This window comes from Vigna angularis, chromosome 7 (genome assembly GCF_016808095.1).
Source record: "Vigna angularis cultivar LongXiaoDou No.4 chromosome 7, ASM1680809v1, whole genome shotgun sequence".
Taxonomy (NCBI): Eukaryota; Viridiplantae; Streptophyta; class Magnoliopsida; order Fabales; family Fabaceae; genus Vigna; species Vigna angularis.
In genome coordinates this window covers 21,749,798-21,777,587 of record NC_068976.1, presented here as the reverse complement: position 1 = coordinate 21,777,587, position 27,790 = coordinate 21,749,798, and the positions used below count along the sequence as shown (strand labels likewise).

Here is a 27,790-nt window from a genome sequence, read left to right as displayed (position 1 = left end):
TTTATCAATTTTTATATATTACTGTCATCACAAAAACTCTTGTTTTTTTTAAGTGATGAGAAATAAGATACATGGCATTAGTTTTTGGCAACCCCTGAAAGGGAAAGAATAATAAATAATGTGAAGATCAAGCTTAAAGAAGAATGTTCTTTTTGCTTTGTGAGTAATGATATGAAGTTCTTTGATAAGGGTAAGGAGAGGAAGAAGCAAAGAATCTACCATCTCCATGAAAATTCTCATATGCACACTCCATGATGGTTCCAAGCAATGATGGTGAGAAGCAGTTGAAAGTACCAAGGAATGCTAAAATAGGAAACCACAACAAATTTTTGAATCCTTGAGTTTATTTGAAGATAGACATTGCAATGCAAGTATATGAAACTTTGAGTAAACATACAGTACCAAAGAAGGTGATATTTTGACTTTTCATATAAAGTAATTCATCATGCTTGAGATTATGTTTTCTTCCTCTTCCTTTAGAGTTTTCAAACTGAATATTTTTTGTTTTGCCTCAATCATCCTTTTCTTATGAGCTTTCTTTCAAAATGGGTCACATGTGGTGTAAGTTTTAAGTGACATTATTGTTTATTAGACCGTGGTCGTCAGAGGAATCAAAGTATATCTAAAGTTATATATATATATATATATATATATATATATATATATATATATATATATATATATATATATATATATATATATAATCTGGTTAAATAACATTGGACAAACATGATGACCATGTATAGGAACATGTTTTTGGTGACCCTGTTAGGATTTAATCAAAAAATCATTAGTATTGCTTTCTTGGTGTAGGTTGATAGGGCTACTGAAAACAATAATGGCTTAATATACTGAATGTAAAAACTTTAGTGATTAAAAATCAATATTGGATGGGAATTATAAGAAGAGAAAAAACAAGTTAATTGGATCTATTTAGCAATTTGAATGGCTATGGCTAAGTGGTTGACACTGATAAGGTGTAAAATGTAAGACATGAAAGATGAGGTTAGGAAAAAGGATAGCTCCAATCTCTGAGTTATCTCTCTCTTTGGAAACTCTTCTTCTTGTACTCTATGCACAAGGAATCATGATCAAGCCAACACAAGTTGACCTAGTTGATAAAGATTGAACTCATAATGTCCCAAGTTATTATGTTTTGTTACATGCTGAAAATTCTATAGGTTGAAAATTCAAACGTAAATATAAGTTATAAAAATATAAATGACTTATAAAGTCCTTAAAAGCATAATTATTTTAGTAAGTAATTTTTTGAGTTCATAAAAAAATTCTGTATAAAAATGAGTGTTAAATATGTTTTTAGTTCCTAAACCATCAAGCGATTTTATTTTTAGTCCCTCTTTCAAACTAAGGTACTTTTCGGTCATTCTCCTGTAGGAAAACGTAATTTTTCATCCTAAAAAATCAACGGCGTTAAAAAGAAGCTGAGCAGACTAACGGTGGAGTGTCACGTCAATTTTTTTCTGACACTGAGTCAATCTATCCCTCACCGTACGGTAATGACTGAACGGTATTGTTCATGGCCGAACGATTATGATGATTGAATGGTGTTGGTGACCGAACGATGATGGTGACTATGATGATGACCGAACGGTATTGGTTATGATCGAACGATTATGATGATCGAATAGTAATGATGACCGAATGGTGATGGTGACTACGGTGAGGGATAGATTGACTCAGTGCAGAAAAAAAAATTGATGTGACACTCCATCGTTAACCAGCTCAGCTTCTTTTTAACATCCTTGACTTTTGAGGACGAAAAATTATGTTTTCCAAAAAAAGAAGGACAAAAAAGTACCTTATTTTAAAAGAAAGACTAAAAATAAAATCGCTTTTAGGGATTAAAAACATATTTAACCCTAAAAATGATCAAGTTTTGCCACTGGGTATGTATGATCAATAATATTTCCTAAAAGACAATCCATTTAAAGCTTGCAAATACTATTTTTAAATTAAACATTCGTATATTTTTGATAAAGTATTTAACAAAATACTTTTTTTTTAATTGTAACTTGTTTCCCCTCATTTTAACTTTATGCCTTTTTGCTCTTTTTATCTTTCATAGCCTCTCCCTCCCTAATTTATGCCATTGCTAAGTTTGGCCAAAGAATTCACTTATTAAAAGGACTACCACTTCATGCTTCCTTTACTTTAGAACAAAAATGCGTAACTGCTTTTATTGCTGTTCCTAGTAACACTCAACCAAATTCAGATGTCTGGGGAACTTTTGTTTCTTTGATTTTATAAAAAAAAATGTGTTTTTAAAGTAAGCTATGTGTCCAAACATTAGTTAAATTTTAGTAAGAAAACATTTTGTCTATAAAAGTAAGTTGCTTTGATGCATATAAAAATGAATAGGTTAAAATTTGTTAACCATTTTTTGTGTATCAACTTTTGTGTAGCAAGTTCATAGAACATGTTTAGATTAGGATTTTGGACCACCATGAGGTAGAGATGATGGTATAGGAATGTGACACCAAAAAAGGTACCCAAAAGACAAAGCCTACTAAGTCTAACCTCTTTCATTCACTCATTCTTTCATCATTTCATTGTTCTAACCGAAGCAGACAAATTGTCCAGAACACCACTTCACCTGCTACCTCCACAACCAGTCACCCCTCTATAACTCTCTTTTTTTCAATCACACAAACAAACACACTTTAAATCCTCTCATCATAATCTTCATACTCCTGTTGTTGGTTTTGAAGTCTCAAATTCTATTATAATTTTATCTTTAAAAAATGTATAAACTGATTTTTAACATAATTTAATTAAATAAATAGACTATTGTTTGGATCTCAAATCCTTAACATTGTTAGGATTAATTCTCATCATAATTTTCATTCATATTATTGTCTCTTTTAAAGTCTGAAATTTTATTATAATTTTCTTTAAAAAGTTTTTAGAAAGTAAATGGAAGAAAAAATATTTAAACAGTCTTTTTAACATAATTTAATTAAATAAATAAATCATTGTTTCAATCTCAAATCCATGATATTGTTAGAATTAATTATTATATATATTGTCTATTTTAAAATTTAAAACTTTATTATAGTTTTACTTTTAAAAGATGGAAAGTGAAAAGAGAAAATAAGATTTACATTGTTTTATATATTAATCTATAAACTATTTAAGACTAGTAAATATGATAAGAATAATTATATATATTATTTTATAAATTTTAAAATAAAAGTACATTAAAATTTAAGACATCCACAAATCTTAATTTCGATTTATATCTGTATTTAACTTATAAAATAACTAGGTAGAATATGAATATTTGCAATGGTTGTGTTTATTGCAGTGTAAGCAAAGGTTCAATTAATGGAGCAATTTAACTTTGCAACCTCTTTCATAATTCATAATGAAAAAGACCACAGAAATACAAATAAAGAAGGGTAGATGACACTAATACAAAGCCATAATTATGAGTATGTGCTCTTTCTTTTTCATCCCTTTTTCATCTTTTTTTTCCCTTTTCTATAAAAGAAAAAAACTTGTGCAAATGCTTTTTGTGTGAATGCCTCACTGGCATCTTGATTAACAAAACAGTATCCATTTGTACTGTTCAAAATTGTTTCTCCAGAAAAGAAGCTGAAATCAGATAATTAATAAACTTTTTATCATCATCCTCTCTGCATTCTCACACTTTTCGAGTTTAATTTTGAAATACTAAATCAATTCTGATGCTGTTAATGTATATTTTCTTAAGAAAAAACAAAGAGACTTCACGTGCAAACATTTCATCTTTTCTTTAAACAGTTTCCTTATTATGGTGTTTAAAATAACATGGCACCCTTAATCATGATTTGCTTCTGCTTAAATATTTTAATCAATATTAGGTGACCTCTATGTCTTCAAACCATTGGTTGAAGAATATTTTTTGCTGAAGGAAAATTTGTGGTTGCCATAATAATATTTGGTTTGAATTTCCTAATTTTACAATTAAGCATTTATTTTAATGTGAGAGTTGACTCCAAACATGCTCTTCATTGCATTAATTATCATAAACATTGATGTTAAACATATATTGAATTACCAAGTACAAATCCATTTCATCATAAACCTCATTTTCCCCCTTTTAAACAAAACTAATAGAAAATAGAAAATCATGTGTTGTAGGTTTCCATGATAGGGGTTAGAGGTTCATGTGCTCAACAGTAGAGGCAATCACATCCCAAATTATTTTTCCATTTGTTGCAAAATTTGCACAATTTTTAGTTTATTTATTTATTTTTAAATCATATATACACATGAATTTGTGTTTTGAATTTATGTGCTATTTTTTATTATTATTTTGAATAGATGTTTTGAATTGATAGTGATATAACTGAAATTACCTTGAATATTATTAGATAGAAATTAAAGTGCAAGTTATAACCATTTTTAGAAATTCAACTGAACTAGTTTAGTTTACATATATAGAAGTATCTATTTCTATGTAGGTTTCAAATGTTGTTAGTAACACATGCATGTGAAGAGAATCGTGTCAAAATTAGAAAGAAAAAGTAAAAAATAGTATGAGTAATTTCTATTTACACACAAAGATTTTCATAAATAATCCATAGTAACCAAAATTGACCATCGGGCTATTTCTTTTATGGTTAGAAAATACCGAGACTCTTATTTGATATTTAATTAATCTTAATAAAAACTCTATATTCAAAACCTCAAACTTTAATTAAAAGAGTTAAACATTCCAAATTAAGAAAATGAATTTTTATTGTAAAATTTACAAATGAAACTTTTTTTTATCTATGAAAACTAAAAAACATTTACGTGAAAGTTTTTAATTCATAGAGAATGGTACAAACAAAATTTAAGGAAGTAAGTGTATTTTGAATTAGAAAGAGCATCCAAAACCAAAATCCAACCATCCAAATAAGACCATTATTTATATGTTTAGGTAACATTCATAATTTACAAGCACTCACTCTGGTATGTTGCTGACGTGGCAAAATTTCATTGGACAGTTACCTGACAAGACTTAAACTTGACTATATCGGACCCAATGCCCTTACCCTCTCTCCCTCTCTTTCTCTCTCTACCCCTTCTTTCTCTCTCTACCTTCCCAAGCACACTCAGACACCAGAAGTAGGTGAAAAGCAAGGAACCCTTCTCTTAAGAATTTTCACATTACCGCACAACCACTGTTGCTTCCTCTTCCCACCTAATCTCCCCAGAAAGTGCGAGAAAATCGCCGAAAAAGTGACGGAAAATTGAGCCCCGGAAGGGGAGAGTTCTTGCCCCTTTTGTGGTTCATGTGGAGATAGAATCAAGTTGGAATTTTTTAACCCTAGGCGCTGAAAGGTTGGGACTTTTCGGTCAGATCTCAGAGATTTTGGTGGGTTTGCTGTTGGGTTGGAACTCACTGGGGGATCTCTCTGATGGGTTGACTCAACAGGGAACTGTGATTGGTTTTGTGGGGGTTTTCAAATGTTGAGAGATTGACAACGTAGTTTGATTTTCTTTTTGGGGTTGATGGGGTGTTTGGGGTTTTGAAGTTAGTGGCAATGCTGCTTGTTCGGTGATACTGCGTTTGTGTGGAAATGTCTGCTTCTTTAGCGGCTTTTGAGCGTCCGAGACCTGGTGCTTCTAATACGGTATGCTTTGCTTTGGAGCGGCAGAGATTATTTTGAATTTTTGTTGCAAATTTTGGTTGAGTCCAATGCAGACTTTAGGTAATGAAAATTGAGTTTGAGATAAAGGTCCTGATTTGTTGACTGAACTGGACACGTTTGGTTTGGCCCTTATTTGTGTTAGTTTCCTTGGCAATGTTGGGGATGGAAGTGGGATTTGGCTTCGGTGATTTCTTTTTCTTTTAGAGAATTGATCAGGGAATGTTTGCAGAGTGTATTTTTGATTTCATAGCAGGGACTGTTAAAATTAGGACTTTGATTTCATAGCAGGGACTGTTACGTTACTTTAATTGAATTTTGCTCAATATAATTGGTTTTCTTTTAGTTTCGTTTGAATTTTTGTTTGTGTTTATAATTTTGTGGCAACGAAAGGGACTTATGTGGGCAATGTGATTGATAATTGCTGACATGTTGAAAGCTAAGATTATTGCCTCAGATTTCATATATATATATATATATATCTGTTTATTCTTTTGTTAAACTAAAGAAGGGGTTTAACAGTCTGGAGGATGAGTATGCACGTAACAGATGGACGGGTGAGAAAAATGTAAATAAAAAACATTGAGCATTTTAGCCCATTAATTAGAACTGATTGACTCACCTGTTTGCTGAACTACATTCTCAAAATGAAGAAATAGCAGTGAAAACATATATGGTAGTTGACAAATCTGAAGAAGCTATGATAAATGGGATACTAATTTTTGTAACTGTTTTCGTTGTACAGATTTTTTGTACAATTTTACCCTTACTCAACATTTTGATAAATGTGCTTCTATATATCTGTTTTTATTTTGATTTTGGTAAGTATGATTTTAGTGGGTAAGAAAAAGGTGGATACACAAGTACTAATGCGCCTGTGTTTCCACTGTTTAACTACAATCTTGATATCCCCTGTCCATAAATAGGAAGATGTTAGTATTTATTTCCCCAAGTATTAAGTTGGATTTGGAGGTAGGGTGTTATGTATTTTGATCAAACTTGTTTTATTTCAGTTAAGTCAGTCAGAACATACCTTGTGGTTCCTAACTGATGTTTCTATTCGGCAGGTTTTTAAGAGTGGGCCGCTTTTCATATCTTCAAAAGGTTGGTAATCTTTGTCCCCCCACATCATACATTTTCTTGTTTATTTTCTTATTTTCTCGACAGTATAGATTTTTGGGTAGGTTCTAGTTAGAACTAAGGAGAATCAGTAATAAAACTGATTGAACTTGTAGAACTTCAAGGCTCTGCACCTGTAAATGTACATTGCCCTCAATCCTGACACAAAGTGACCGTATATCCCTTCCTCAAAACACCCCTTCTTATTTTTAGGAAAAATAACTTTACCAAGCATCTCACATTACCAACTGTACCCACTAAAATAACTAACAGATAAACCACTAACCTAATGTTTTGAGCTACTAATGCGAAGTATCTGACACACCTGTTCTCCATGGTTTTGCATTTGTTATCTCTGAATAAATCAATGGTATATGAATTTATCAGTGTTATCCCATTTTGATGTTCTGTAGGAATAGGTTGGAAGTCTTGGAAGAAGCGATGGTTTATACTCACACGCACGTCATTGGTTTTCTTCAAAAATGATCCTGTCAGTATCTCTTAAATCTTTCTCGTTCTTCTTTTGGTATCTTTTGTCTTCTTTTTCCTCTGTTGTTTTGTGTGATTCAACTCTCAATTAAGCAGATATGGTGGCAGATCATGACAAAAATTAATATGGTGATTGATTAAGCTTTCTTGGTAGATGAACTAATGGGCATTTTTGTGGATACACTTTGTGCTGATTTGATTTTTTTTGTAAAATGGCATTATATTTACTGTACAATTCTTATTGGACAATGGAGAGTAAGATATGGCTTAGACAACAGAGGATTGGATAATACTAGAAAAGTCTTTACCTATTGGTGCTGATTTCTTTTACTCATATTTTAGAGTTACTTCTGTTGTCTTTATTTATAATTTTTTCTTTACTTTGATTGATCGTGCAGACTGCCCTTCCACAGAGAGGGGGTGAAGTAAACCTGACATTGGGGGGTATAGACTTAAACAATTCAGGGAGGTACGTTTGACACATTGATGATATGTAGTTGTCAATTTTGATGTTGAATCTGTGTAAAAATTGTGAATTTTATTTTCCAGTGTTGTTGTTAGAGAAGACAAAAAGCTTCTTACAGTATTATTTCCAGATGGAAGGGATGGGCGAGCATTCACCCTTAAGGTGTTTTATTTTTTATATTTTTAAGAAAATGAGAATAAAATTCACTTGTACAACTTCTAAATGCATTATTAATTGTTGGGCCATATAAACCCTGATTGTTTTTTGAAATATCAGGCTGAGACATCAGAAGACCTGTTTGAATGGAAGACAGCTCTTGAACAAGCCCTTGCACAGGCACCAAATGCTGCCCTTGTTATGGGACACAATGGGATTTTTCGAAGTGATGCTAGTGATTCTATTGAAGGATCTTTCCATCAATGTATGTGCTCATTATTTATTAAATGTTATTTATTTATTTAATGTTTATTAGCTTATATTATTTATATGTCAATTCTGCTGTTGATTCTGTATGATTATGCTTGTTTTTTTTTATTTAATTTTCAAAATTTTATTAATAGGATTGTGCAGATTTTTGTTATCCATGTTATTTTTTCATCTTATTGAAAAAAATCTGCCCTCATTTTCACCATATTTTTTGCGGTGTTTCCAGGGAGGGACAAGCGCCCAATTAAGTCTCTGGTTGTTGGAAGACCAATTCTGCTAGCTCTAGAAGATATTGATGGAGGTCCATCTTTTCTTGAGAAAGCTCTTCGGTTTCTAGAGAAGTATGGTAAGTTATGGTCTTCTACTACATCTGCGTTTCATTTCACATCCTTCCATGTGTCTGACTGTGTAACGGAAAAGAAAAATGTTGAATGCATTAAACAAGTTCTACCTTATTCTTCAGTGATGAGTCCTACTGATTTTTCCATTTTGAATTTGCAGGAGTTAAAGTTGAAGGAATACTGCGGCAGTCTGCAGATGTTGAGGAAGTAGATAGGAGAGTTCAAGAATACGAACAAGGTACACAGTTTTCTTAAAAACCCTGGCATTCTTTTCATTTGAAGATGGTGGGTCATTGGTAAAGATAGCATTATAATAAAGTTAATTGGCTTCAACAAAGCAGCTAGCAGAGAAAAAAATTTGGAAGAAAGGAAATCTAACTTTCATATATCCCAGTTATCCAAATTGACAAAATGAACTAACCAAGCATAGCGTACCTCTTCAAGTTATGTTGTTCTGCAGTAGTTTTCCTTGCCATCCAATTTAAAAGCTATAACTTAGTAAGCATGGAGTCATTTTTAGTATCAGCTGCCCTTGATATTGGACTGATATTATGACTATTTTCTTGGTTTAACCCTTCTGCTGGTGAGAGATATTTAATGACTTCAGGCTTAAACACTTGGACTAATCTATGGATTTATATTCTGATGGATGCCACCTATGAATGCCCTATTTTTAATTGATATTTCCAGGCAAGACTGAATTTGGTGCTGAGGAGGATGCTCATGTTGTTGGTGACTGTGTTAAGGTATTTATTTTAGCTTTTTTTAATAATTCATTATTAATGAATATACATATTTGAAAATAAAAGCAAATAAACTATATGTGGAGCATACATACTAGATCTCGGATTAGAAAGTCCTCAATCTAATATTAAATTTTCCTACAAACATTAAGAAAGGCAATGCTATCTAACCCACACATCATTCAACGATGGGAAAATAAAAATTATGGACCTCATTATGCATAAGAAATTTTAAGAATTCCATAAAGTTCTCCCCTATTAATTTTACCATCTAGAAGTAGAAAGAAGTTTACACATTGGGGTAATATAAGAATCTCCTTAAACATAGCAGCAATTGAGTGTAAAACAAAGCAAAAATTGACAATGACATTAGCTATATGTTTAGAAGAGTGCAGTCCCTCTGCATGTGTACCGAGTAAAAACCAGGAAAGAGACTGTATGCTGAACAGGGAAGAAAAGACGTAAAAGTGAGTTCAATTTTGATAAGATTTCTATTATCAGACTGTAATTTTCTTACAAGCAGTCTTTGGAAAACCAACTCTACTTGCATAATGGATATCATAATAGGAGTGTCGAGAATCAGGAATAAATATTATATATTTGACGTGTTGTGATTTGACAGGATTTGATTTCCAGTTTACAAGAAACTGATCTAATAATGTACAGTTAGTACAATTACTCCATTCAGACATAGGTTTTAGCATAACTTGTCTCTGATTTTATTGTTTGACGGCTATTAAAGAGCACACTAACAAGAACTGCTAGAGGACCAACCTATAGGGCTGTTGTGTGCTTCTAACTAAAAGAAATTGCATCAGCAATTAGTAAACCAAATATGCCTGAATGACATGAGCGGAGTTAGTGAATTCTAATTCATTATTGTGATGCCTTAGCACTCATTTTTATTAAAAAAAACTCCCTTTTATCAACTCATCGTGTATTAGATACTAGTCTACATACTAAATGTGGCTTACTTTGTAAAATTTATTAATACCGGAACTTCCACTTTTTTTCATAGTTTCCCTGTGCTTATAATTAAGACCTAAAGGCCATAAAATCAATCATGCATTCTTTCATCAGCCTAAGAGATTAATAGAAGCCTTATTTGGAAGCAACTGTGATTTTGGTACAATCAATCTGATTAATATAAATCCTGTGTTTTTAAAATGTTCTGTTGGAATGTTGGATTGTGCATTTATTTAATGACAGTCCACTGGGTGTATTTACAGCATGTTCTGAGGGAGCTTCCCTCCTCTCCAGTTCCTGCCTCTTGCTGCACTGCTTTGTTGGAGGCTTATAGTAAGTTGAGCTCTATGTTTATGCTCCTTATAACCATATGCTTCTGACAGTAGGTGGTTTCTGTTCTTTTGTAATGATGCATATTTCTCTATATACTTTTTACCTTTTTTTCTTGATTTTATTTTTATATGTTTTTTTATTAAAGGATTTTAATAAAGAATCTTATATTCAGATAATCTAGATTTGATTATATAATGAAAATTATTGAACAACTGGACATATTTTGAATGTCTTTTAGAGGTAAATAATTTAGCAAGAACTATCCTCACTGATACTTTAAATATTTTATACCGTTCCTCCATAATTTCCTGTTATAGGTGAATGAAATTACATTATTCTCTGCTGCTTTTTTCGTATGGAATATGTTGCGATCTAAGGTAGGGTAATAATAAGGGTTGGAAAGTATATGAGCAGAGAGAATATTTAGTATAAGTTAATTAGAGAGAATATTTAGTATAAGTTAATTAGAGAGAATATTTAGTATAAGTTAATTAGAGAGAATATTTAGTATAAGTTAATTAGAGAGAATATTTAGTATAAGTTAATTAGAGAGAATATTTAGTATAAGTTAATTAGAGAGAATATTTAGTATAAGTTAATTAGAGAGAATATTTAGTATAAGTTAATTAGAGAGAATATTTAGTATAAGTTAATTAGAGTAAATAAATATAGTATAAGTTAATTAGAGTAAATAAATATATATTTAGGGAAATATTCAATATAAGATATTTATAATTAAGGATATATGCTAGGATAATATACGGAGAGATATTTATATTAAATATAGGGATATTTATATTAAATATTAAATATAATGATATTTATATTAAATGCAGATATATTCTAGAGAAATATTTAATAAGAGATGGGCGGGAAATAATTAATAAAGTTAGAGTCTAGGGTTAAAGACATGTTTTTGATTATTGAGTTTTGTGACAGACATTATTGTCTTGTGAGGGAGGTTATGCTCCTAAAGTAATTGAAGGAGGTTATGCTCCCAATTATTGTTTACCCTTGTTTATTCAGATATTACCATCAATAAAAGAGATTCATTCATTCGTTATCATTCGTTTATTGTTCTATTACGTGTGTGAGAGTGTGAAATGGTGTATTTGGCTAGTTTACGTACTCAGGTACGTAACAGAATATGTTTGAAATTTGAAAATATATTGATTTAAGAAATCAACTGTCATTGTTAAAGATTTTCTGTGAAATAGAGACGTGCATGTAGATGAAATCTTTTTAGTGCAATTTCTGTAGTGTTTTATTTCGTTAATGTGATATAGATGATTTTTTATCGTGAAAGCACCATAAAATGAGCAAAAGTTGCCTCCCTTGCAGTAGTTTTGGCTATAAAGGTTTTGGTAAAAACATGAAGACCAAAGTGGATGTTTGGTGCAGTTACTATTCACAGAAGTCCAATTTGAATCTTACCCATTTTCCCCTTTTTATAACTTTGCACAGATCATGTATGGAATAAGCTAAACTGCCTATGTTCATCTGTCTAATGGTTTTGCTATTTTCCTTCATGAATATCATTCAGTTATTTTGTTTCTTTTCTTGGGTTCTTTAGGTGCAATCTATGCTTAAGTTAATTGTTATTGTTTTCATTTTGCAAGAAATTGATCGTAAGGAAGCTAGGATTAATGCAATGCGATGTGCTATATTGGAGACTTTTCCTGAGCCAAATCGCCGATTGTTACAAAGGTGCTCTCTCTCTCTCCTCTTAACTGGCCACTGTACAGTATACTCACGCTCACACCCACTGGCAACTGTACAGTCTACTCACGCTCACACCCACTGGCAACTGTACAGTCTACTCACGCTCACACCCACACCCACACACTCTTTCCTTCATTCACTGTATGTCATCCTCGTATTGTAGAATAATTAAAAACACATATTTAAAAATGTTAACTGGGTTTTCTTGATTGTTATTTGGTTTGCTTTTGTAAATTATAAGAATAAGAATATAAGAATCTGTTTGTTTTGGGAGAGTCTATATTTTGTTGTTCAGGTTTATGTGGCCTTAGAAAAAACCTCTTATAGATACAATAAAATGAAGATTTCAAAACTTTTGTTTCACTATCTTTATCTGACAAACTAAACTCAAGCTCACCTCAGTTTTTCTGAAATTTGTTCTTTATTGGAAATCTTACATCGATTAGAGATAAGACTTATTTAAAGTATATATGTGGTTACAAACCATATCTTATAAGTCGGTTTTATGAGATTGAGTTAAGCTTAAAATCTATTTTTTAACATGATATCAAAGCCATAGGTTAGAGTTTATGTTAGTGAGATTTGTGTTTGTTGAGCATATCATTCCACCCGCTATTGGGTCGCTATAAGATCACCCATTAATGCCTAGCTTTATGTATGAGATGCATATACCTCGGTGTGAGGGAAGTGTGTTGGAAGTCCCGGATCGACTAGAGATAATACCAATTTATAGTATATATGTGAGTGCAAACTTCATCTTACAAGCTGATTTTGTAGGGTTGAGTCAGACTTAAAATCCATTTCTTAATATTATCAAAATCCATTTATTAACATTATCTATATAATATTCGGTGACGAAGAATACCCTGTTACAGTTATTATGTCTATGTGCAGTAGCTAATAGCTATGTTGCACTAACAAAACAAATACCGTAATATTTTGCAGAATTCTGAAGATGATGCACACAATTGGTTCTCATTCTCAAGAGAATAGGATGACTCAATCTGCTGTTGCTGCTTGCATGGCACCCTTGCTTTTACGACCTCTGCTAGCCGGAGAGTGTGAGCTGGAGGATGAATTTGATGTCAGTGGTGATAGTTCAGCTCAGCTTCTTGCTGCCGCCAATGCTGCTAATAATGCTCAAGCCATTATTACCACTTTGTTGGAGGAGTATGAGAATATATTTGATGTGAGGAACTCTCAATCAACATGTACTTTTTTGATTAATTGTTTCCTGGTTTCTGTATGCTTCCAATTAGGAACAGTAACTTCTAGTGGCTGCATATATGTTTTATTTAAATTCGAGGTATCCTAATTACTTGCGGGCTCAGTTTTTCTTTTTGTTCTTATATTAGCTTCATTTGTCTGTATCAAACATGTGAAACGTACTATAAAATTTTTCTGTGGGACTGGTCAATCAAGTTAACTCTTTGTATAAACTTTGATCTTTTGATTGTAGGCTCAGCTAAAATGGTTTTACCTCTTGTAGCATAGGTTGTTCCTGTAATGTAGCTAAAATTAAATGTCTAAAAGTGTTTATTTTCATGCCATGTTTGAGCAATGCAACCTAATTTTTGTTGGCTGTTTCAGGAAGAAAATATACAGAGATGTTCCATGTCAGCAGATTCTCGGGTTGAAAATAGTGGCAGTGAAGATTCAACCGATGATGATAATGTAGATGTGAAAGAAAATGGTTACCATGATGCAGAGAATGAAGTTGATCAGGAGACAGATGAAGATGCTGATCGTGTTCAGAGTGGAAAATTGAGTGAAAGTAGTGGTTATGCTGGCAGTGATCTTTATGATTACAAGGTTATTTCCTCTGTTCTTTCGATCATGTCATCTGTGTCTGATTTTTTTAATGAAACCTGAAATTAAATGCTCCTTGCTACATAAATCTACCTGAGTGAGAAAACCTCTACAGACTGTGTGGTTGTTAACTTAACAGATTCATTAGCATCACATATCAGTTAGATCATGGAATTTTGTGGTTAAGTGTCATTCATACCCTTGTTCATCCTTCTGTTTTGGTAAGAGGGGAAGGACAGCTTTTCCTTAACTTGAGCATAATTTTGATTCTGTGACATACTGTTTGAGTTGGAGATTAATCAACCATGAGTTTGTTCTTATATTTTTCCCAATATTACTCTTTAGAGTAGACTAGGATGGGAATGGCATTTCAATACAAATATTTACAAGCCAATGGGTGAGTCAATAAATATGATGGGCCTGACAGCTTTGGATTTAGTTGTTGCATTTTTGTACGAGCAAGGGAATTGAATATTTTCATGATATAGTCATATAGGAGAGATCTATTTAATAAACCTAAATCATCTAAGGTATGTTGGTAATTTACTGTGTTTAGCCACAGTCAGTCCCAAGATTGAGTGGAGGAGAAGGGTTGTGTTTGGTTGATAAAACTTGTTGAAACCCCAAACGTGAATCACTCAATAGGATATTCTTGCTACTTAAGTTGTTTCCTAGAAGTAATGTTTTGTATGAATCAAGTACACTTTTAAATGAGCTAGGGTCACTAAATTGACCCTCAAAAATGGTGTTAAAATGAGTGAAGAGTCCTAACATTTTTCTGGACCTAAGGAAGCTATTTTAGGAGTGCCTGATTAGTTTTGGTTCTTAGAATATTGGTTTCTTATTAGGTAAGTCTTTGGTGTTGGTGGGCACCATGATTTTAAGCAGGATTAACATTACGGAAGTTCATTAAGACATACGGTTTGAAGAGAAAGCTCAGAAGGTAGATGGTAAGGTACTGAGGGGAAAATCTATTTATCTTCTACAGGGGCTTAATGGTAAGGTACTGAGGCAAAAAAAGAAACTTGTGTAGTTTTTATTGACTTGGAAAAAGCATGTAATCAAGGGCAAGAGAAGTGTTATATGGCCTTAAAAAGGAAAGATATTCATGTGATATGTATCCAAGTTATACAAGGCATGTATAATGTAGTAATTGACAGTCTGAGATCTCCAGGAGGTGAGATCAAGACACACACACACACACACACACACGTGTGTGTGTGTGTGTGAGGTTGGCCCTAAATGCATGTTTTTTTGCAAATGGTATAATTTGACATTAAGGGTTGAGTTTAACTCTAAAATTGCCCTTTGTAGATGGAAAGTCATTGGAATCAGAGGGTTTTCACTTGAGCTTGAGTAACACAAATTATGCATTGCAATTTAGTAAGAAATGAGACGCAAACGACAGTTCAAAATAATATGGCTAAGTTGTCATACCATTGCTTTGAGGTTTAGGTATATAGGATTAATATTTCAAATTTCGTGCACATGATACTATTTATGTGGCTAAAATGAAGAAAATCATCTAAGGTCATTTGTTATTTCAAAATATCTGCCAAACTCAGTGAGAATTTTTATCATATAATACAATTTGCTACTTTATGATATTGAAAGTTAGGCTATAATGGCACTAGAGAAAACTGTGGAAATAACATAAATGAGTATGCTACTATTTAATTTTATGTTCAGGTCCACAAAATAAGATACGGTATGGAATAATTTTATACTTTAAGATATCAGTGTGATTCATCAGGAAAAATGACAGATGATTGGTCAAGGTGGTTTGGGCATGGGCAACAAAGTTCATTGAATGCCACTGGTGAGGGGAGTAGATGGCATGTTTTGGTGAATAATATCCAAGAATTGTGTGATCCATGTAACTTCACCCAGTGAGATAAAGCTACTTATGTTGCTACTGTTCCCTTATGTGGAAATTTTATCAAGCTAGGGATAGATAGAGACTTTATTTTGAATAATCATCTGCTGTGATTAACAATGTTGTTTTCTTTTCCCCCTATCCTCTTAAATTCTTCTTTGTGTTCCTGCAGGCATTTGGAGGTGATGACTCTGATGTTGGATCATCCAGTAGTAACCATGCTAAGACAGAAAATGCTAATCTAAATGCTGTTCCTGATACCCCACTGACTGAGGATCAGAACAAGCAAAGAAAGGGCAGTGAAAACCCAGTTGATGAAAATGATCCTTCAAATTTGTTGCCTTCCACTGAATCTTATCGATCTATGGGTGAGATTTTATCTTCTATGGACCCTGGCAACCATTTACCCATTCCTGTGGTTGAATCAGGATCTGTGAAGCAAACTGGTAAAGCAAGTAGCGCTAGTTTCAGTTCTAAGCGGTCAGCATTCTGGGGAAGGAGCAATGTGAGTTTTTATTTTTGACCATTTACTCCCTAACAAATTTGTCAGAGATCTAAGTTGGTATATAGTGGGAGTTTATTACAGGAATAACAATTACACTAACAACCATTTGTAGGATAATGGGACATTTATGTGACAAAATATACTTGCAATAAGCTAGCGAGTAAAATGTGCAGACGTAATATGTTAGCAGTGGATGTACTTAAATTTTGTTATGAGGGGAAAATTTTTCTTCCCAGTTTTTGCAGTTTTTTTTTTAATCATTTTTAAGGTAAATACATGACTTCTGATAATTTGTTATGATTTAAGCAGCCAAGGAAGACACCATCAGTGGAGTCAGTTGATTCTTCCGGAGAAGAGGAGTAAGATACTAGATTTGACTTTGTTTTTCTTTGTATAGTAGTGTGCTCTCTTGGGTTATATTTCTTGTTAGAATTTGGAGTTATTCTTTGATTCCTTTTCATGGATGTTTTGGACGTGTTAGACGATGGGTTGGCATTTTCATCAGCTTTAACAGCCTTGTTTTGTTGACTCCTTGCGTCATGTGATTTCTGTTTTATTCCTTGAAAGCAAATGACTGTGATGGTATTGATGTCTGTAGGCTTGCTATTCAGAGGCTAGAGATTGCAAAAAGTGATTTGCAACACAGAATTGCAAAGGAGGTAGATTTCTTGTGCCTACTTATTTTATGCCAAAGCATATAATGAGAACATTTTAACGGAATTGGTCCTGTTTTCATTTTAGGCTAGGGGCAATGCAATTTTACAAGCAAGCTTAGAGAGAAGGAAGCAGGCTTTGCATGAGCGGCGATTGGCACTTGAGCAAGATGTACTTACTGTTGATTTATCTCCTTCCATTATGAATTGAGACCATTTAAATGTTATTTACTAGTCTCTCCTGTGCTCTGCTGCTTATTTTTAATGTGATGTGTGATTTCTGGACGTTCTTGGGTTTGGCATTCTTGAAATAATTTGCTCAGCTTTTTTCTCTAAAGATATTGAACCCTCTTGAATTAAAATTGGGTAAATTATTCTTTTCAAAAACCAAAAGTGGTCTAAAGAATTTTTATTGTGTATTACTATAATCTATGAAAGATATTGGTTGCTAAAAATGTAACCACTTTACAATGATTTATGATATGGATAGAATACAATTCACACTACTGATGGCGGCTCAAAAAAATTATAATTTAAAAGTGTTTTACATATGGAAGAGTTTTCTTCATTGGGATTTTTTTTTCTTTTGAACTCTATGGAATTTCTAAAGCTCCTTTGGAGATGTATTTCTATTGATTGAAGCTCGGGATTTATAATTGCTTTGCAAAAAGTTATACCATATCTCTCTTTTGGTCGTATATCCATTTGAAAAAAAATGACTGAAAGGCAGTGAAATAAACACAAAATAGCTAAAGATATTAAAAAAATATCAAGTAAAAAATAACATTCAACAATAAAAATGCATTAAACTACCTAGCTAATCAGAAATCATGGTTCTAGCCAGAGTTGAAGTACAATAAAAATAACATTCATGGCTATATTTCTATCATATTTTATATATATATATTTTTTTTTTATTTTGGCCCTTAATAAGTTGCCACTGATTTTTTAATCTACAGGTTTCAAGATTGCAAGAACAGTTGCAAGCTGAGAGGGATCTTAGAGCTGCATTGGAAGTAGGTTTGAGTATGTCTTCAGGACAGCTTTCCAATTCACGTGGCATGGATTCCAAGGTGCTTTTGTATTCTTGTAATGTTTACCATTCTTTTTCACTTTTGGTGTCTTTCTCAGTAACCTCTACTAAGCATGCTAATATACAGACAAAGGCTGAACTGGAAGAGATAGCACTTGCCGAAGCCGACGTGGCCAGATTGAAGCAGAAGGTTGCAGAACTCCATCATCAACTTAATCAGCAACGACAGCATCACTATGGATCACTTACTGATGTGGGTGATCGATACCAACATGCCCAGAATCATCCTCAACAGTGAGTATGCAGACCTATGTTATTTCTAACACCAAGAAGAAGAATCTACTATATAGGAAATTTAATTACAAAAGCTTTTTGATTTTCTTCAAATTTCAAAATGGGTGCAGTTCCACATGAATTTGATGCCAAATTCAATTTAAATGTACTGGAATATTACCAATTTCAAAAGACCAAGTACCCACTTGAGTTGATACTCAATATTGCGTTTAAAAAACTTCTTAAAACATGGAGATGAAATGTTGATTTTTTATCTTCTTGATTTCTTTGTAAAGGATTCTTTGTGTAATTGTATCCTCTGCCCCCTTGTGCTTGTACTTATCCTAGCCAAACACTAGTTTCTTGATGCACTTATTTCATTCTTTTATGGGATCGGCCTTTTAATTGAAATCCATGTGAACTTATTATTTCATTCTTTTGTAGCTATTTATTTTTCTTATTTTTTCACTCATGCAGGAGATTTCTTCAGCAAGATTTTGATTCAACCCTGGCCTTCTGTAATCATGAAAGGAAACAAAGAACTGAGGTGTGTTTTATATAGTCTATTTCACAATCAAAATTTAAAGGAAAAACAGCCAGGAAGGAGGTTGAATCTTCTCTGTGTCCTTAATCTAACCTTTTCAATAACTTCCTTTTAGTATTTAAGTAATTGCTTAAGTTGATGCTTGATACGTGATTACAAAAGGTAGTTCCATAATGAACCCCATTAATGAAGAAAAAACTTTTCTTGTTATTTTCTTTTCCTTTTTGTACTCGTTATTACCATGGAAATGGTATTTGAAGGTTCTATAAATTGGGGAATTTGGTGTATTACTGGTGGAAATGGTATTTCTATCCCTGGGTAGAGAGCACTTTTTTCTCTAATTTCATACCCTGTCTGTTTTTATTATTTCTTTTTTATGATAAAACTACTTCATTACTTTTGGATGATATATTTCATCGTTCAAAGCACTCAAACAACAGTGAAATTTGCCTTTTTCATTTTTGCAGGAGAATTTGATGGGCACTGATTGGAGAAATATCAAAGGACAAGTATTGGCATCTGGTAATGGTAGTAGGCAGCCTTCTCGAAAGCAATTTGTAGAGTCAAGCCCTAGTGATTCAAAAAGCACTGAGGCATCAACAAGCATGTCCGTAGACGATCTCGGTGCTGTCGACTCTGCCTCCGTGCCCTCCACCTCAAGGGCAGCAGAGGTAAGCATTCAGATAAAGAAATGTCTTCAAAAAGTGTTTTTTATGCAAAATTCCGGTAACATCATTCTATCAGTTTTGACACATACGAGTGCCATGAGTACTGTACTTTTTAGAAAGTAAATTTTTATCTTAATTCAACTTTACAAAATCAGTTTGTAAGATGAGGTTTATCATTATTTTTATATTATAATTTGATCATATTTATAGTCGACGTGTGATTTTACTAGTATATTATGGCAGAATCTGACTGCTTTCTGAATGGAGATGATTAGGAACTGACCCAGTTGAACTGGTTTCAGGTGGGTGAATATGCAAGACATCCATCTGTAGCATCTTCAACGTTAGTAGAGTTAACCACTCGTCTCGATTTTTTCAAGGAACGGCGGTCCCAGCTGATGGAACAACTCCATAACCTTGATTTGAATTATGGTTCTACAACTTCCCAAGACTTTGTCTATAAACCGTCATCACCATCATGGAGTTGACTGGCCAAATAGGTGTGCTTCATAAAATCTGTGGAAGAATTTTGGCTGACATGTTGTATATCCTTTCAGTCTTTGACTTACTGCATATATTTGTATCCCTTATGGTCTGTGGACTTCTTCTGCTTCATTCTCTTGGCTCCTACTTAATTTTTTCTTCTTCTTTTGGTAGTGAAGTTCATTGGAGTTGAAATGAAAGGCTTTCTTTCCTTTTTAATAACATTTGAGTTCTTTTGTTTCTTTAGGGTGGGGATGGAATTTCGTGTAATTATATTATATGTCAATAGATGGGGAATTTTGTTGTTGAACAGACAACCCAAGTGAGGAAATTTTAATTACTGTTTTGGCAAATTCTTTGTACATAGGAACATACAATTGCCAGTTTGTTACCTCTGTGGAATGATTGATGTGTATCTACAAAGTTGTTTGTGGTCAACGCTCAGATTCTATTCTGCTTTTCTTAAAATCATCTAAAGAAAATCAACAAAACTTTGTATCAACAATGGATTTTCTCATGACAGTATGAATTTTTTTCTCTGATCACGAGATACAATTTTCCTGTCAACCTTGTTTTCTTATTTATAGTTACCATGATTCATTTCTTTAATCCCTTATTTATTGTACCAGCTAACTATGCTGTGTTACCTATCAGTTTATTTAAACATTTTTTATACATTTTCAAATTGACTATATTAAAATATGCCAAATTATAAAAAATATTTTATTTTTAATTGGTTCTTATGTTACTCCCGTCGAAATTTCAAGTCTAAGGTCTAATCTAAATGGACATATCAAACACACAAGGTTGGTAGGTTTAACAGTGAACTTGCAAATTAATTAGGCTTAACTGAACTTTTAATACTTCATAAATTTGAATATTTTGTATTGAATTTTATCAAAAAGATTTGGTTTATTGTATACTCAAAATCCTTATGTTTTACTATTAAGTCTGACATTTAATTTGTCAGTTACTAGGATGTGTTGCATGTGTTAATAAATGTAAAATTTAGTGATAAATATAAGAAGATATTGTTGATAATATAAAATGATAAGTAATTTTTATCAATTTAATTAATAGCATGCATAATGAAGATTGTTATATTTCTTTGTAAATTTTATATTATCATCTAGACCGATTAAAAGAATAAAAGCTCTTTTAAAATAATACTATTTTGTATTAGTAATAAAATTTCATATTTTTATCATGCAAAAAAAAAATGAGATAACAAAACAAAATAACAACCATATTACAATAATAAAATTAAATATAAAAATTAAATGATAAAGATGTAATTGAAAAACAAATTTCAATAGACACTTTCTTTTTAATTAAAATTTTTTACATTTTTAGAAGACTTAAATTTAATTAAGCTAATTAATTATTATTGCACAAAAAAGTTTGTTATTCATATATCCATATATTCACCCTTCCTCGTAAATAACAATAATTATTATGATAAAATTTGATTCTCATTTGAGTTTGGGTTTGATTCAGAATAATAAAATTACAAGTTAATGTAGAATATGCAATATGTCATTATAAATTTTAAGTATACTTTAGATTTTCAAAATTTGTTAACTTCTTATTTCAGCTAAAAAAATTCATAAATTAAATTAATTAAACTATTTTGCAATTTTAACTCAACAATATCAAATTTCACTTAAAATAAAAGCATCCCTGTCTTCCCTTGAAAGCCTAATTTCACACTATACTAAATCCTTCAAATTTTATCAAATCTTGACTTTTTAACTTTCAAATTAATAGCATATCCCAAATCCAGCATAAATATTTTAAAAGACAATAAAATATTGAGGATCTTAAATAGAAAATTGAAAAGAGAAAATAAAATGTACAATTTTTGTTCAAGAAAATGAAATACAGAAATTAATTCAAAATAGAAATGAAACTAAAATACTAAAAGTGCTAGATCTATACAAAAAATGTTATTTGTGCAATAAGGTATAAAACAATTTATTCATCTAAAGTAGAAAAGAAATGTAATAAGTGATATAATAGAAATGATGAACACAAAAATATTGTATAAAATGTATGAGTTGTCACATAAATAACAAAACTCAGCCTAAAAAAGAAAAACACCAATTCTAAGAAACAAAATATCCCATGGTAGTCAAAGGTGCAATATTTAGAGTAAGTTACACTGCAGAAAGAAAATAGTTCTATATTGCTGCAATGACATCATCTAAAACCATTATATTCCTTTTATGAGTGTGAACAAAAGCCAAAAGGATGATACTTGGCGTGGAAACCTCCAAAGGTTTCTGATTGGAATCGTAACGTAAATGGCACCACTCTCCATATCAATTGATTTTCCACCAAGTATTAGAATCATAGTAAAGTGAAAACCTTTTCCCTTTGCAATTTTCCTTTCCGTTGAATGAGTATCATGATAAAATGATAATCATTTTCTACCATCAAAAAGCGAACTCAATTCAGTTAGATATCTATACTAGAGTATTTTCTTTACATTGACTTACAATGCACCTGCTAGCAGTTACATTATGTTTCCATAGATTCCTGTCTTATACAGGCACTCGCTTGCCTCTATAGCGATCAAACAGCTGCAAATGCACAGAAAATTAGCAGGATCAGTTTGAAATTTTCAGCATAGTGGGCAAGTAAAAGCAAAGGGCTTCAATATCTAGAAAGTGTGGCACTTCATATCATCAATTAATACTTTCTCAACCATGACGTTATCTCTACCAAATTCTGATATACTTTCCACAAATATCATAAATGACAGAAATAATAGCGAGAGACATTAAGTTAAAAATAATTTTAATAAAAATAATGTTAATTATATTTCTTAACCTGGGTGTTATCCTTCTAATGGGATTGGGATTGATAGAAAGAAACAGAAGTAGCAACACCCAACAACTTCTAGACAGATATATAGAACCAACAATTAATGTCAGATTGATCATTATATAGTCAATTTTCCTCTTTATATCAACATTCACACTTATTGGAGAAAAACAAGATTGATCAATCCATCAACCAAAGTGACTAAAAATTTCTTGATAACTTTCCCGAACACTGGCTATTGACATGTTTAGCTAAACCCAGACCGCTGAATGAGTAAATACTTTTGTGAAGACTCAAGATGACAGGCAAATTCATCACAAAAACATACCGATCGAATATATGGTTGTTCAACCAACCAACCAAGAACAGGAATCTTCTGTAAGAAAACGGCCAGTGTAGGCCAGAATCCACTGCGCAGTACAATTCATAATTAGCTTTAAGCATGTAAAATACAAAAAAACATAATAGAATTCTTTTAAATTTGCACTAAACCTGAATAGTATGATGAATCCATACAACTCAATAATCATGCCCAAAATAGGCCACCCGATTATAAGAATAAAGAACCCGACACCAAAAGAGATTGTCCCCTTGAAGAAGAGTAAAACGTCAGTGGGGAAAATTTACCATGAAGGAAGTACGGGGAACCAAGTGAAAAGACTGATAAAATGTAACAAGTTTACCTTGAAATTACTTCGTTTCATGAAAAATTGCATAGTGGACTTCAGCCCAATGGTTAGGGACACTCCAGAAACAAACAGGATCTGATTTGAGCATCAACAAGGCCTCAAAAAATATGTAAGTAAGCAAAATCAAATAACTTCTTAAACAGGTAATTTTTAAATGAATCGTACATTTCCCATGGCTAGCAATCCCTTGTCAAAGAAGAAGATAATCCCAATGAATGAGAAAAATATACCAAAGCCAGTTAACCCTAATCCAATCTCTGTATCATGTGTCAATCACATACGTTAAATATAGTAAGATAATAAAACTGCAAATAAGTTAAAAAAAAAAAATAGGACAGTAGTAGATATCAAATATGTAATACAGAAAAATAATTAATGCACAGTTTTGTCAAATGAATACTTATGCTATCCACCATGATACAACACCATAAAGACACTAATATATTTATTGAAAACTGTATAATGTTATTAGTTAGCGAAAACTAATAACATAATCCTAAAGATGTCTTCTTGTCCAAGAACCAGAAGGGAACCAATATTAACAAGGTTAAACACAATGCCATTATTGGTCAATCTCAATTAGCTTCATTAGGTGATGCCATTACTTTGAAATAACCAATTATAAGAAAAATAATATCTCAATAAAAGTAGACGCACTGTTGTGACTACTACTTTTTTACAAGAGAATTGGTAACCACCATTACATTATAAAATGGCTACCAGATCTTATATCTCTAACTTTTTGGTAAAACAAATTTAGTTACAAATTGTGTTCTAATTTCCTTATTTCTAGTTGCTTCTATTTAAACTGAGACATACACTCCCTAATAAGCCTTGGTGTAATGTTTGGGGTTGTCACCATGTGATCATGTTTAAACTGTGGAATTAATAACTTGTAGATGCAGGGTAATAACCCTTCCCCAGACCCTGACCCTGAGTGCCCAGTGTATCGTGGGAGTCTTGTATTGCACCGTTGAACAGGATCAAAATAAATCAAAACTAGGTAACTTTTCAACTGAATATTTGAATGTGGTAAGTAATTTATGGAACTAGCTAGCTCCACAATATTTCATTCTTACAGATAAACATTAAAGATGCTAGATCACTTCAAAATCAGTAGGATATCATTATTCTAGATAAAAGAATGAAAGTATCATATTCCACTTACTCTTTCGATCATTCATCTCAAAAGAAACCATTTTACCAACTCAGAAGATCAAGCACCTTGCCTTCGCTGAAACACCCAATAAATAACCAAACTCTGTTATAAATGAGTGTGAAATGTGAATCATATTCTCCATGAACAAATTTATTTAAAGAGCATACTATAGCACCACCACCATAGAAAATATTAATCCAAAAAATTATGCTAGGACGATGAACTGCTAAAAGTTCAACACAATTCAACTCTCATTGAACAAAACAAATGAATTATAATATAAAGTTCAAGTTACCCAGCCACTAAAATATCAAATTTTTCAAATGAAATAGATCACAAATATAAGGTTTCCTATGTCCATAGAAAAAGTACAAGCAACGATACAAGCAACAAAAGTTTAAGGTAGCAAGGAAACCCAATGTGTTCAGCACTATAAGTATAACTGTATAAGAGAAGGAAAACTACAATGATCCATGAATTAGAAGACGTGCATTTAATTTAAAATCGTACAACCGAATATTCTAGTCATTCTGAAACTGAAAGGTCAGATCGGTTAATCAACTTCAACAATGCATACCACAATATTCTTATCTGATCCATAAACAAGAGTTCAACAATGGATATCACTATATTCTCATCTGATCCATTAACTAGAGTAGTTGAGTTTTTCCAAATTCTGGAACCTCGCCGTATTTAGGAAAGAAATAAAAACCAAACATAAATTTTCTTTGCATACATACCGTGTATGATCAAAGCCGGCAACTTCAATAATCAATACCCAATCCAGGCTCAAAAATTGAAAGTTATTTCCTGTACTCACATCACTCCTTAATCCACCCCAACAGAACTTACATAATAAAAACTCATGACCTAGAAATTAGAATTGAAGTCCCGACAAAAACTAATACACTACTAAGCACTAAATTTATCAATCCATTTCAAACTGTAGCGTCACACATATGATGTTCGCAGAAGGTGTTGTATAACGTATGGTTAAAAACATAGATTTCAAAAAAGAAAGGGAATACACAAACACGTAAAAGAAAACAAACAATTAGAAAGCTAAAATTACCAAACGCGAAAAGATTTGTAGAAATACGTCAAATTTTCGTTGTACAGGAATATTGTCTAGCGTTTTCATATTTCAAAACAATAAATTTCAGTAGAATAACAACTGAGCACACTGGCAATAACCAGAGGCCAGAGATTACAGTGCAATCGATCATTCTCCTCCACGGTAGTTAAGCATTTTAACAACGGAACGATAGAATATTCCACGTTAGTATTTCAAAGACAACACTGATGAAAACGTAGTTACGTAGTCCATGCTATTGCTACGAAAGCAGGCGAAGGAAATCATTCGAAATTGAATGCGAAATTGAAGGAGAGACTCCGATAAAAGAAATGGGATTCGAAAAACGCGATTGTCGAAAAGTGAAGAGAACAAAAGCCGTGGGATCTCACATCTTTGGTTCAGTAACGGAAAGAAATCAATCCAGAAGCATAAAGAGGAAAAATTAAGATGCAGGCACAGCGAGAGACAGTGAGGTTACCGGCGACGGAACCTTGGCGTCGACGGAAATAGGAGGAAATGACCGCCGGAAGTGGTGGCAGTGTTGAACCAGAAAGATTCTCAAAATGCAAAAATTAAAATAGTTGAGAAAAAAAAATATTGAAATCTAACCACAGCAGTTCTAACCATGTATGGGTTTTAAGAAGCAAGTTTCTTCATGCACCTCCATATTCTGTTTCTTGCACCTCCATAGGTTGTTTCCTGCACCTCATAAAATTTCTTTCCATTTTCTATTTTTCATATTGTAGAAAGTTATTTCTTTGACTTTCAGACTGTGTATCTAAAATTTATTTAAAATAAAAATAATCCAGACTTTAAAAAAAAGTATATATTTTTGAATTATATAATCCAAAACTTAAATAATTTTTGGATTGTATAATTCGAAATTCATTTTTTGAGAAAAAATAATTTTAAAATTAAATAATTTGAAAATTACTTTTAACTTTTGGATTGCACATTTTAAAAATTATTTTTAATTTTTAGATATATAGAGTATATAAAAAACAAAATGAAAAAAATCCGTACGAAGGGTAGAAAGAAAGTTATGGAAATGCTGGAAAAAATTGCCTTTTAAAAAGTCCAAAACCTGAGCCCAATATGCCAACCAAATTGATATTTATCTGATATAATTACTATTTGCACTCCCTTTGTTTGCTTTCCATCAGCTGTTTGCACCTCCTCGTTGTTTGACCGTGATCCTTTGAAATTAGGTTAAGGAAATTATCACCAAAACCTATGTGTGAATGACAAAATCTCAACGTAATTTAGACATTTTTTTATCCTTTCTAACTTCGTAAATTTTGCTTCCACTTGTGAATAGAAGGGAGGTGAGGAAAGCAACAGACAGAGGTTGAACTTTTTGAGCAAAAATAAAAAGTATATATGAAAAATTCCACACAAAAAAAAATGTTTAATTTTATTTTTTATCATAACAATAAATAATTAAAAATAATAAAAAATTATTAATAGTCATTAAAATAATCTTCTTTTTCACCCATTCCATTCTTCCTTTACATAATTCAAAAAAAAAATATTTTTCACACATTTTCACTTTTTTTCTTTCTTATTTTGTTATATCACATCACTTTATCCAAATAAATATATCGAATGGATTACTTCTTAAATTATGATAACTGGAGTCATGATATGTTTTATTCTTATAGTAATAATTTTTGTTATGATTCTACATATCATTACATGGTTTTAACCATGTAATGGATTAAAATTGTGCTAAGGTACTTGGAATCTTAAGAGTATTTTTAGTAAGAGTTGTTTATTTTGATATTTTGGGTGTACAGTAGTTTGTTTTCTACATCTACTTTATTATTAAGATAATGATACTTTGACAACATTTTAACATCATTTTTCTGTGATTGATCCATGTTGCTGTTTATGATTGTTATTATTGATTGTAAAGTAATTTTGAACTAATCACATAATGACACATAAATAATG

General features: G+C 32.0%; 2 protein-coding genes across 9 annotated transcripts; one reads left to right on the top strand and one right to left on the bottom strand.

Annotated features, from left to right (window-relative positions):
• Window positions 1–5,037: 5,037 nt before the first annotated feature.
• Window positions 5,038–20,526, top strand: LOC108338155 (rho GTPase-activating protein 7). 3 transcript variants are annotated; one of them, XM_052880338.1, is made up of 22 exons: window positions 5,038–5,624; window positions 6,707–6,743; window positions 7,172–7,248; window positions 7,646–7,716; window positions 7,797–7,875; window positions 7,990–8,134; window positions 8,366–8,485; window positions 8,641–8,718; window positions 9,171–9,226; window positions 10,453–10,522; window positions 12,142–12,229; window positions 13,190–13,433; window positions 13,835–14,056; window positions 16,102–16,434; window positions 16,741–16,793; window positions 17,033–17,093; window positions 17,176–17,259; window positions 18,047–18,160; window positions 18,248–18,414; window positions 18,871–18,940; window positions 19,405–19,608; window positions 19,849–20,026. In XM_052880338.1, exons 1-22 carry the CDS (start codon window positions 5,571–5,573, stop codon window positions 19,864–19,866), a joined length of 2,445 nt encoding a protein of 814 aa, XP_052736298.1. In that variant the 5' UTR covers window positions 5,038–5,570; the 3' UTR covers window positions 19,867–20,026. The 3 variants fall into 3 exon arrangements, with proteins under 3 accessions (XP_052736298.1, XP_017430377.1, XP_052736297.1); XM_017574888.2 differs by having other exon boundaries at window positions 5,040–5,624; window positions 16,744–16,793; window positions 19,908–20,526; XM_052880337.1 differs by having other exon boundaries at window positions 5,040–5,624; window positions 19,908–20,526.
• Window positions 20,527–22,076: 1,550 nt separating this feature from the next.
• LOC108336377 (vesicle transport protein GOT1) lies at window positions 22,077–26,464 on the bottom strand. Of its 6 annotated transcripts, none has more exons than XM_052880335.1 (8): window positions 26,316–26,464; window positions 24,772–24,837; window positions 23,769–23,860; window positions 23,598–23,678; window positions 23,407–23,504; window positions 23,243–23,324; window positions 22,587–22,670; window positions 22,077–22,517 (listed from the first exon to the last, which is right to left on the bottom strand). In XM_052880335.1, the coding sequence occupies exons 2-7, from the start codon at window positions 24,800–24,802 to the stop codon at window positions 22,632–22,634; spliced, it is 423 nt and encodes a 140-aa protein (XP_052736295.1). In that variant the 5' UTR covers window positions 24,803–24,837; window positions 26,316–26,464; the 3' UTR covers window positions 22,077–22,517; window positions 22,587–22,631. The 6 variants fall into 6 exon arrangements, with proteins under 6 accessions (XP_052736295.1, XP_017428298.1, XP_017428299.1 ...); XM_017572809.2 differs by having other exon boundaries at window positions 22,594–22,670; XM_017572810.2 differs by having other exon boundaries at window positions 22,608–22,670.
• Window positions 26,465–27,790: the final 1,326 nt, after the last annotated feature.

Excerpts from the sequence above, each read along its gene's own strand:
- LOC108338155 (XM_052880337.1), top strand. The coding sequence starts at position 5,571 with ATGTCTGCTTCTTTAGCGGCTTTTGAGCGTCCGAGACCTGGTGCTTCT. Across the intron at positions 10,523-12,141 it reads TGCTTTGTTGGAGGCTTATA|AAATTGATCGTAAGGAAGCT; the intron begins GTAAGTTGAGCT and ends TCATTTTGCAAG. Across the intron at positions 18,161-18,247 it reads CACGTGGCATGGATTCCAAG|ACAAAGGCTGAACTGGAAGA; the intron begins GTGCTTTTGTAT and ends GCTAATATACAG.
- LOC108336377 (XM_017572808.2), bottom strand. The coding sequence starts at position 24,802 with ATGGTTTCTTTTGAGATGAATGATCGAAAGA. Across the intron at positions 23,861-24,771 it reads TGAGATGAATGATCGAAAGA|AGATTGGATTAGGGTTAACT; the intron begins GTAAGTGGAATA and ends CACATGATACAG. Across the intron at positions 22,671-23,242 it reads AACAACCATATATTCGATCG|CTGTTTGATCGCTATAGAGG; the intron begins GTATGTTTTTGT and ends GTGCATTTGCAG.